The sequence below is a fragment of the Saccopteryx bilineata genome, chromosome 3, assembly GCF_036850765.1.
Source record: "Saccopteryx bilineata isolate mSacBil1 chromosome 3, mSacBil1_pri_phased_curated, whole genome shotgun sequence".
Lineage (NCBI taxonomy): Eukaryota > Metazoa > Chordata > Mammalia > Chiroptera > Emballonuridae > Saccopteryx > Saccopteryx bilineata.
This window is the reverse complement of record NC_089492.1, coordinates 200,790,611-200,802,196: the sequence shown is the minus strand read 5'-3', so window position 1 is coordinate 200,802,196 and position 11,586 is coordinate 200,790,611. Positions and strand designations below refer to the sequence as shown.

Below are 11,586 nucleotides of genomic sequence, written 5' to 3'. Positions count from 1 at the left end.
ACTGGCAAATGCTGTACCCCGGGGGCTTACTTGCTTCCCAGAGGTAACTGTTAGGCATTGTCAACACTTCACTTGCCCTGCTCGAGAGGCAAAGCTAGTGTTCTCTACAGCTCTAATTCCTCTGGGTCTTAGTCCAGCCCCTTTGTCCCAGGACCCATCATCTTGCTGCCACCACCACCCTCTGATGACTAAATAATGTATAGGGTGGGACAGGGCAGCCTGGGGGCGGCTTGCTCCCCTCCACTTGGTGAACAGGGGCCGTTTCCCTGCCTGCAGCACAAGCAGGGCTAACCAGCTTGTCTGTGCCTAGGTCGCTGGCCATGGCAGGTGTATGGTACCCCAGACAGGTGAGTGTTGTGGGTTTCTGTCCCCTGGGTCCACCTCAAGGTTGGACAGCAAACAGGCCAGGGAAGGGCCAGGTTGTTAGGTTCTTTGGGGTTCCCTCTGGTCATTACTCTCAAGTTGTTTTTTTATTTGTTTGTTTGTTTTTAACAGGCAAAGGAAAGCTAAAAGTTTACAAATTTCTGGAGGTTCACTTACTTATTCCTTTATTAGGCGCCCTTGGTGTATCAGGCACCCTGCAGGGCTCTGAAGCATAGAAATGCCCACGATTAGATCCTAATCTTGTTCACTTGTTAATCAGTCACAATGCACCGTGCCAACTGCTGTGTGAGGGATGTGAGGGTGCTGTGAGAGCAGAGGAGAGGGTTTAGCTCTCAGATGGGAGAGAGCTCATCTAGGTCTTGGAGGACATGTGGAGGTTTGCCACTTGGTAAGGCGCACAACTAGCGTTTGCAGCAGGAGATCAGCACGTGTGTGCCAGGCACTTGTGCAGGGAGGAGAGGAGGAAGGCAAGGGATAGGGGCCAGAGGGAAAGGCCAGGGGACACCAGGTTATTCAGGGCCCGGCATACTGGCCACTGAGCGCCTGTGAGTGGGAGGACAAGATGGGAGCTTTGCCTTGTGTTTACCTTGCCCTTCAGGCCCCTGTGGACTTGGATATGTACCAAAGCTGCTATTCAGTCAACTATGTACCCTACGGGAAGCACAAATATTCCAGAGTCTCATCACAAGAGGTAACAGGTCACTACGTGTTGTCTTCCATTCAACTGCCCACTGAAGTCATCTTCATTTCATTTGTAGTATAAGCATGGACATTGGAGGCAGTTATTTAGAAAAATATCCAGACCCTTGCCGGCTAGCTCAGTGGTATAGTGTCGGCCCTGCGTGTGGAAGTCCCAGGTTTGATTCCCAGCCAGGGTACACAGGAGAAGCGCCCATCTGCTTCTTCACCCTCCCCTCTCTCCTTCTTCTCTCTCTCTTCCCCTTCAGCAGCCAAGGCTCCATTGGAGCAAAGTTGGCCCAGGCACTGAGGACAGCTCCATGGCCTCCGCCTCAGGCATTAAAATGGCTCAAGTTGCAATGGAGCAAATCCCCAGATCGGCAGAATGTCGCCCCTTGGTGGACATGCCAGGTGGATCCCGGTTGGGCACATGCAGGAGTCTGTCTCTGCCTCCCTGCTTCTCACTTTAGAAAAATACAAAAACAAAACAAAAAAGAGAAAAATATCCATGCCCGACCAGGTGGTGGCACAGTGGATAGAGCATCGGACTGGGACGTGGAGGTCCCAGGTTTGAAACCTCGAGGATGTCAGCTTGAACGCAGAGTTGCTGACTTGAGCATGAGATCATAAACATGACTCCATGGTTGCCTGCTTGAGCCCAAAGATCACTGGCTTGAAGCTCAAAGTTGCTGGCTTGAGCAAGGGGTCATTTGCTCTGCTGGAGCCCCCAGGTCAAGGCACATATGAGAAAGCAATCAATGAACAACTAAGGTGCTGCAATGAAGAACTGATGCTTCTCATCTCTTTTCCTTCTTGTCTGTCTGACCCTATCTGTCCCTCTCTCTGTCTCTGACACACACACACACACACACACACACACACACACACACACACCCAACTCCCGGATATCTAACAGGGATTTCATGTGCCTGTGTGTGCATTTGAAAATGTAAATCACATACAAGTCATGCATACAGAAGAGTGTAAATATAATATCACATAGCATTAATAAACCAAACACCAATGCCCTTATTACCAGGCAGCTCACACAACGCTTAACAGGCCCCAGAGCTCTCGGGTATTCATCCTCCTCCCTGCCTCCCCCTACCTCCAAAATTGCTGCTACTCTGGGTTTTGGGCTAATCATTCCCTTCTCTGTGTGTGTGTGTATGTTTTTAAGAACTTAGTTTAACCAGTATTCATGTATACTTCTAAACAAATTATTCAGGTTTACCTTTAATGAACTTTATTATCTATTGGATCATATAATTTGCACTCTTCTGTGACATTTATTTTTTTGCTGAACATTACAGCATAGCCTTCCTTTTCCACTGTAAAGAATTCCGTTGCATGGGTATGCCACCGTGTACCTGTCCCTCCTCCGGGTCATTTACTGCTGTTACCCTCCCACGCCCAAATTCTGCAATAAAGATGAGGCAGAGCCTCACATGCAAGAGTTTACCCACCCCAGGAACGAAACTGGTTGCCACAAGGGACACTGCTATTTTTCAAAGTGGTGGTGTCAGTTAACTTTCTCCCCAGCAGACAGTCGTGCCTGTAATCCTTTTACCTCACCATTATGTGAAATTACCAGATGTTTAAAATATTTGTCAATTTGGTGGGTTTGAAATAATATTTTCCTGTCCTCATAATTTTTATTTTCACTGATGATTAAGGAGGTTTCAGCATCATTTCACTTGTTTATGAATATTTATCATCCTGTGAAATGTTTTTCATGTCTTTTGACCATTTTTCTACTAAATGGCTTTTTTCTTGTTAATTGGTAGGAGCCCTTTAAATTCTGGACGTCTTTCATTTGTCACTTGTGTAGGTGGCAAAAGTCTTCTTCAGTTGGTGATTTGACTTTTCACTTGTCCTTCAGTGAATAGAAATTCTTATTTTAATATGGTTAGATGTATCAGTCTTTTTCTTTACCATTTGTTCTTTTTTTAAGTTTTGTTTAAGAAGTTCTCTTCTATCTTGAGGTAGCTCCACTAAAAATAATAATAAGATATATACAAATGAAAATAGAACAATTTCTGAGATACATTATTTAGTGGAAGCAAAGTGCAGAATTCAATTATGTGTTATTTCTGAGCAAACCAGGGGCATTGCTATATACACTTATGTCTGTAATGTATAGAAAATACTTCTAGAAAGATACAAAAGACACTGATGACAGCAGTTGCCTCTGAGGAGGATGGAAAAAACTTTTCACTATTAACCCTTTTGTATTATCTCAGTATTTCCTTTTGTTGTATATATTACCATTCAAAAACTAATTTAGAATTTTTTTTCTTCTTTTCCAAGTGAGAGGAGGGGACATACAGAGACAGACTCCCACGTGCACTCCAACCGGGATCCATCCAGGAACCCCATCTGGGGCCGATGCTCCGCACATCTGGGGCCATGCTCGCACTGAGCTATTTTTAGCACCTGAAGCAGAGGTTCCTCAGAGCCATCCGCAGTGCCCAGGGCTGATGTGCTTGAACCATTCAAGCCCTGGCTGCAGGAGGGGAGGAGAAGAGAAGGGGGGGGAGAAGCGAGAGGGGGAAGGGTGGAGAGGCAAACATCTACTTCTCCACCCCTCCCCCTCCCCTTCTCTCTTTTTGTCTCTCTCTCTTCCCCTCCTGCAGCCAGGACTCAATTGGAGCGAGTTGGCTCTGGGCACTGAGGATGGCTTCATGGCCTCCACCTCAGTCACTAAACATGGCTCCTGTCACAACAGAACAAGGGCTTCAAGATGGGCAGATTGCCCTCTAGTGGGCTTGCTGGGTGGATCCCAGGTGAAGCGCATGCCGAGTCTGTCTTTGACTCTCTTCCTCTCACTAAAGAAAAAAAAGAAAGAAAAGTATGTTCTATCTTGGATACATCCAAGGAAGTTACATTGTTTTTGTCTTCCTCAGCCCTCCAATCATGTGTGACTTGTTCCCACAGCATGTGAAGGTGGAGACCCAACTTCGGGAAAAGGAATTTTATAAGCCCATCCCAAGCCCCAACCCCAAGCTAGAGGATGGATACCCTATCTTCAAAAGACCCTACATGAATGCCAAAGACCTGGGACACCCTGGCTTCTTCCCATCACCAAACCGTGAGGACACAGTGAAAGACAAATGCAGGTTCACCAGCATCTGCCCTTCCCTGCACCCTGTCTCCCACACCCTGTACCTGGCCCAGGGTGACCCAAACCCCGTCTACCAGAATGTTGACTTTCCATGCCTCTTGGAGCCAGTGCACCAACCTGCTGCAGAGGAAGGCAAAAGCTACCTTCTACTGCCCGGCTGCCTCTGTCCTCATCACTGCACAGCCAAGGTCCCCATCTTGAACCGATGGGGACCCTTACTGCCATTTTACCAGTAAAAAAGGCGAGAACACTTCCCAGGTCACTGTGGCAATCTCTCCCTCCCACAAGGATGTGCCAGCCCTGACCTTGGATTACAGAAAGAAAATCTGGGAATAAAACTTTGGAAGGTGTCCCAGCAACCCTGGGCTTGTATCTGTCTTCCTTACCCCTCGCCTGCCTGGGACATAGTGTCCCCACTGCACAAGGGGAGAGGGAGGGGGAAGAAGGGAAAGGGTGTGGTTGGAGGGCTGGAATTTGTGTGATGTTTCATTGTAACTAAGAATCTTGTGTTAGCACCTAACCAGGTGATGGTGCAGTGGATAGAGCATCAGCTGGGGGCACTGAGGACCCAGGTTCGAAACCCTGTTGTGGCTTGAATGTGGGATCATAGACATGACTCCAAAGTTGGCTTGAGCCCAAGGTCGCTGGCTTGAGCAAAGAGTCATTGGCTCAGCTGCAGCCCCCTAACCCCCCCCCCATCAAGGCACATATGAGAAAGCAATCAATGAACAACTAAGGTGATGCAACTATGAATTGGTGCTTCTCATCTCTCTCTCTTCTTGTCTCTTTCTAATAAATAAATAAATTAATTAATTAATTAATTCCTACAAGCATTTACTTACAAAATAGGAAAATGTATGTTTCCTGTAATCATCTGAATGTTAGGTGTATCTGTAACACTTGAAGTGTTGTTTTGAACTGCTTTCCCCTGACCACTCTAACCTCCATTTCTTCACCACTCCCACCCCTGTATTGGTCAGGAGTAACCACTCAGAAATCATCAATTTATACTCCTTTTCTTGCTCAGCAGAGCTTTCATAAACAAACGTGTATGAGCATCTCCAACACTTTTTATTACGTCTTGTTGATAACAGCCGATCTAACAGGAGTGAGGTGGTATCTCATTGTAGTTTTGATTTGCATTTCTCAAATAGCTAGCTAAGATGAGCATCTTTTAATATTTTTTTTGTATGTTTTCACAAGAGAAGTGTCTGTTCAGGTCCTCCTCCTTTTTTAAAATTGGATTGTTTGCTTATTTGTTGCTGAGCTTTGTGAGTCCTTTATATATTGTGGATATTAATCCCTTGTCAGAACTATTGTTTGTGAACAGCAACTCCTATTTTGTTGGCTGCTTTTTTGTTTTGTTGCTGGTTTCTTTTGCCATGCAGAAGCTTTTTAGTTTGATACAGTCCTATTCATTTATTGTTGCCTTTACTTCTCTTGCCTTTGGGGTCAAACTCATAAAATGTTCTCTAAAACCAAGATCTGTAACTTTGAACTTTGGTACCTATGTTTTCTTCTAAGTAATTTATTGTTTCAGATCTTATGTTAAGATCTTTGATCTATTTTGAATTAATTTTTGTGCAGGAGGACAAACTGTAGTCAAGTTTCATTCTTTTGTATATGGACTTCCAATTTCCCCAGTACAATGAGGAGGCTTTCTTTTCTCTATTGTGTGGTTTGGCTCCTTTGTCAAAGATGATTTGTCCATATATATATTGGACAAATCGCCATTGTGAAGGGCTGGATGAGGGCAGGCCCCCAAGATGAGTGTTCCCTACCACCAGACCAACTTCCAGAACCTGAACAGGAAGTGACTGTGCTGGGCTAAGTAGTCTGTCTAGTGGGTCTCAGCATCCTTTAGGGATGGGCTGGGACCAACCTGTCCCTGGTCCCCAGCAGGGAGCTCAACTTCTCCCCTAATGAGGTAGAAGCAGACATTCCTCCTGAATTTTCCTGACTACAGTCGTCCCTTGCCATATTGCGGTTCACTTTTCATGGTCTCAGTGAGCATGGATTTTTAAATTGTATATATCTAATTTTGTATTGTGAATTTTTTTGCTATATTGCAGGATTTTGCAGTATATAGATATTTTTACATATTATTTTAATTATTTTTGCTATAAAATAACCATTTACTAGCCTAAAAAAATTGAAAATATAAAAATATTAGTTAAAACATATTAAAAGAATATTAAATCATCTTCATCATTCAAGTTGTAGTATATTCACTGGTGAGTATCCATATAGAATTTTATATGTTGTTAAAATTACATAGGGTTAAGAGTGTAGAAAGTGTTTAAGAGCATAGGAAGTGTTTATAAGAGTGTAGGAAAGGTTAATAACAGTGTGGGAAAGGTTTATAAGAATGTAGGAAGGTTTATAAAACCTTAAAATATATATAAATAAAATAAATATAAGGTTGTTACTTCGTGGATTTTCGCCTATCATGGGGGATTCTAGAACCTAATCCTCACGATAGATGAGGGACCACTGTATTGATACCTGATCACATGGAGCTTGGAGAAGAGACTGGTCCCAGAACTGTTGAAAATAAAGAAAATGTGTGAACATTTCCCAAATCCTTCCCCTTCCCCTGATATTTCAAGTACCCACTTGGCACCATATATAGTTTTGTGTTTTCCTGATGATTAGTGACTTTGAGCATCTTCCGATGTCTATCTGCCATCCCTATATCCTCTTTAGAAAAGTGTCTATTTAAGTCCTACATCCACTTTTTAATTGAATTGGTTTCCAATTTGCTGTTGAGTTGTCTGATTTTTAAATGACACTATTATTGACTATTCCTATTGCTATATACATCCTTGTGACTATTTTGTAACTACTCATTAATGCTTCTTAATTCCTTCACCTTTTTCATCCTGTCCTCCAACCCTGCTTCCCTCTGGCAACCATCAGTCTGTTCTCTATATCTGTGAGTCTGTTTCTGTTTTGTTTATTTATATTGTTCTTGAGATTTCATATATGTGATACCATAAAGTATTTGTCTTTCTCTGTCTGACATTATTTCACTTAGCCCAATATTTCTAGGTCCATCCATGCAGTTGCAATGGTAAGATTCCATTCTTTCTTATGGCTGAGACATATTCCATTGTATATATGTACCACCACTTTTTTTTATCTACTCATCAACTGATGGGCAGTTGGGTTGCTTCCATATCTTGGCTATTGTAAGCAATACTGCAATGAGCATAAGTGTGTGTATATCTTTGTGTTTTAGGTTTCTTTGAATATATACCCAGGCCCTGGCTGGTTTGCTCAGTGGTAGAGCATTGGCCCGGTGTGTGGATATCCTGGGTTCAATTTCTGGTCAGGACACACAGGAGAAGCACCTATCTGCTTATCCACTCCTACCCCTCCCACTTCTCTCTCTCTCTCTCTCTCTCTCTCTCTCTGTCTCTCTCTTCCCCTCCCGCAGCCATGGCTTGATTGGAGTGAGTTGGTTTGGGTGCTGAGGATGGCTCCATGGCCTCTGCCTCAGGTGCTAAGAGGAGCTTAGTTTCTAAGCAATGCCCCAGATGGGCAGAGCATTGTCCCCTAGTAGGCTTGCCAGGTGAATCCCTATTGGGGCACATGCGGGAGTCTGTCTCTGCCTACCCTCCCCTCACTTAATAAAAAAAAAATTTAATTATAATATATATGTAATATATTATATATGTATATTACATTATATATATCTTGCTAGTCATAAGGCAGCTCCATTTTTAATTTTTTGAGGTGCCTCCATACTGCCTTCCACAGTGGCTGCACCAGTCTGCATTCCCACCAGTAGTGCAGGAGGGTTCCCTTTTCTCCACATCCTTACCAGCACTTGTTGCTTGTTAATTTATTGATGAAAGTCATTCTGGCAGGTGTGAGCTAACATCTCATTGTGGTTTTGCATTTCTCTGATGATTAGTGACCTTGAGCATCTTCCCATGTCTATCTGCCATCCTTATATCTTCTTTAGAAAAGTGTCTAAGTCCTCTGCTCACTTTTTAATTGGATTGGTTTCCATTTTGTTGTTGAGTTGTCTGATTTTTAAATGAATGTTGGAAATTAACCCCTTATTAGATGTGTCAGTGAATTTGTTCTCCCATTCAGCTGGTTGTTTTTTCATTTTGTTGATGGTTTTTTCTTTGCTGTGTATAATTTGATGTACTATAGTTCCATCTGTTTGTTTTTCTCTTTTGTTTCTTGAGCTGAAAGAGATGTTTCAGGGATTTTACTAGAGTGGTGCCTTCACCATGGGGTGCGGAGGATACAGGGGGTTGTCCAGGCCCAGCTGCTTCTCACCCCATTCTGCCAGCCCTGGCTGCGCTGGCGGGGGTCCGGTTGGGGCGAGGATTCCAGCGGGAGGGTTGAACTACAGTAATCTAAAACCTCACTCACCACGTATCACAAATATTAATGTGCACACGAGAATCACTTGGGGTTCCTACTGAAATGTAATTCTGATCCAGCAGGTCTGGGGTGTTGTCTGAGAGTCTACATGTCTGCCAACGCCCCCAGGGGTCCAGCAGCCACCCTGAATAGCGAGGCCTCTGGTCCTTAGCCTTGACTGCACCTGGGAATCACCCCGGAGCTTTTTAAGATCTTGATGCCTGGGCCCCAAACTCAGCGGTTATGATGTTTAGCTGGAGTGTAGCTTGAATAGTGGCAGTAATCTAAGGGAGCTTTTTAAAATGTGGGTTCTAGGGCAAATAACACCAAAGCCCTTAGCGAGCACCTCTGGAGACTGGACTCAGGTGGACAATGCTCCCTCTGCAGTCTTCCGCCCGCACACGCCTCAGGCCCGCGATTACACTCACTACTGCTGCAGGGAGGGCGGGAGGCAGTGCCAGGCCGCAGCAGGGGTGGCGCGCACCACATGTAAAGAAAAGATTCCGGCCTGACCTGTGGTGGCGCAGTGGATAAAGCGTCGACCTGGAAATGCTGAGGTCGCCGGTTCAAAACCCTGGGTTTGCCTGGTCAAGACACATATGGGAGTTGATGCTTCTAGCTCCTCCCCCTTTCTCTCTCTCTCTCTCTCTCTCTCCCTCCCTCTCTCTAAAAATGAATAAATAAAATTAAAAAAAATTTTTTTTAAAAAGAAAGAAAAGACCCCTTTACTTGCCTTTCCCACGAAGGTTAAAACGTGTGTGATCATTTCTGTACCATTAATTCCAAAGGGGAATCATGGTGTCGAGAGGAATTAGCTTTCAAATTTAGACAGATTCCGATCAAAAAGCTCACTGAAACGCACCCCAGTTTGCGTTTCTCACAACGTGTGTAAGGTTTTTTTCCACTTTTCAGTCTCATCGGTAATTATGAAAACAGGATGCCAGTGTCACTGATGTTTGTATCCCCTGGGGAAGATAAAAGAGCTAGGTTCGGTTTTTCATTCATTCATTTACTTAAAAATATGTAGTCCCTGCAGAGGGCCCAGTTGATTGCAGCCTCCTGGCCCCGTTTGCCAAGGTTGCCTATGCGATCCCCAGCAGCACATACAAATGTTAACCAATGAATGAAGAAATAAATGGAGCCTGACCAGGCGGTGGCACAGTGGATAGAGCATCGGACTGGGGTGCGGAAGACCCAGGTTCGACACCCCGAGGTCCCCAGCTTGAGTGCGGACTCATCTGGTTTGAGGAAAAGCCCACCAGCTTGAACCCAAGGTCACTGGCTCGAGCAAGGGGTTACTCGGTCTGCTGAAGGCCCACGGTCAAGGCACATATGAGAAAGCAATCAATGAACAACTAAAGGGTCGCAACGAAAAACTAATGATTGATGCTTCTCACCTCTCTCCGTTCCTGTCTGTCTGTCCCTATCTATCCCTCTCTCTGATTCTCTCTCTGTCTCTGTAAAAAATAAAAATAAATTTAAAAAAAAAAGAAATAAATGGAGCAACAAATCGATGATTCTCTTTCTCTAAAATCAATTAGTCCTCAATGAACATGCACACGTCGCTGTTATTTGCTGGTTACATGCTTTAGGATAGATCCTTCACGACTCTGCTTCCTCCCTATTAGACAGGGATGGTAATAGCCCTGAAGGTTGCTGCGAGGACAAGGTGAACCTTGGTGAACGTCCAGGCCCTGTCATAGGACTTGGTGTGTGGCAGGTGGTCCATAAATGTTTGCCTTTAGAGCTCCCGGAGGAGCCCACCTTCCTGTGGGTGGGTGGCCCACGCAGTGGGGGCGCACAAAAGGTGGGCTGGGCATTGATGATGTGAGGAGACCGTATCCCTCACCCCATAGCACCCCACCGCCACTACCCCGCAAAACAGACCGAGACACACGGTGAGTTGGGGCACCCAGTCTTCCCTCGGTGTCCTGTCGCCCCTACGTGGCCAGTCTGAGCTACTCCTCTGTGCCTGGCCTTGGCACCGCCCCCGCCTAGATCCCCAGCCCAGAGCACAGACCTCTCCACCGTGTAGCTTTGATCCCCGGACTCTGGGGCCACGCTGCGCCCTGGCAGCCCACGGGGCCATGGGGGGGGATGACTTGCAGGCTACCTCTGGACAGGCAGCTTGGGGTTCAAGTCCTGGAAAAAAGGACTTCTCAGCACCCCCCTCTGCTCCTCCAGGGAAGCCTCAGCCAAACCCTTTAGGATACAACAAAAGACATTGCTCCATTACTTTATTTTTAAAAACACTTTCTTAAAAGACTTCATTTATTTATTTTAGACAGAAGAACGAGAGAGAGAGAGAGAGAGAGAGAGAAGAGAGAGAGAGAGAGAAAGGGGGTAGAAGCTGGAAGCATCAACTCCCATATGTGCCTTGACTCTGACCAGGCAAGCCCAGGGTTTTGAACTGGCGACCTCAGTGTTTCAGGTAGGTGTTTTACCCACTGCTCCACCACAGGTCAGATGCTCCATTACTTTAATAATAACCACGCATATTAAATGTCAGCCTTGTCATATGCATATTCAACACCTACATTTTTGCAGAAACATGAGGTTTTATACTGGTCATATAATCACATATTTTACTATGAGATTGTTTTTCTTTTCCTTCCTCTCCTCTCGTTTTCTTCTTGTCCACTCTTGAGTGCCCAACAGGATCAGCCAGCGATTCTCTCTGTAGCTTCCCCCATCAAAGCACAGATTTGCATATATGAACATATTTGTATATCTTTAAACCAGTTATGTCATATAGTCCTCACAATGAATCAACTAGTTATGCTTGTTTTAGAGTTGAGGAAACCGAGGTTATGATTTCATTTTAAACCTCTATTTATTGAGTGCTCACGATTTTACCAGCTTCTGTGCTTAACATTATAGATCTTATCCCTTAATCTTCCCAACCAGTTATTTGCAGTCGAGGAAACAGATTCCAGAGCTCAAGGAAAGGTGTAAACAGGTAAGCAGTAATGCTGTGGGGTGTAATTGCAGAGCCAGGCGCTATCTCCTTACCTGCC

At 44.8% G+C, this 11,586-nt stretch overlaps 1 protein-coding gene across 1 annotated transcript; it reads left to right on the top strand.

Annotated features, from left to right (window-relative positions):
* The first annotated feature begins 320 nt into the window (after nt 1-320).
* On the top strand, nt 321-4,422 carry SPMIP9 (sperm microtubule inner protein 9). Its single transcript, XM_066264941.1, has 3 exons — nt 321-347; nt 983-1,075; nt 4,000-4,422. The coding sequence occupies exons 1-3, from the start codon at nt 321-323 to the stop codon at nt 4,420-4,422; spliced, it is 543 nt and encodes a 180-aa protein (XP_066121038.1).
* The last annotated feature ends 7,164 nt before the right edge of the window (nt 4,423-11,586 follow it).

Excerpts from the sequence above, each read along its gene's own strand:
- SPMIP9 (XM_066264941.1), top strand. The coding sequence starts at position 321 with ATGGCAGGTGTATGGTACCCCAGACAG. Across the intron at positions 348-982 it reads GTGTATGGTACCCCAGACAG|GCCCCTGTGGACTTGGATAT; the intron begins GTGAGTGTTGTG and ends CTTGCCCTTCAG. Across the intron at positions 1,076-3,999 it reads CCAGAGTCTCATCACAAGAG|CATGTGAAGGTGGAGACCCA; the intron begins GTAACAGGTCAC and ends TTGTTCCCACAG.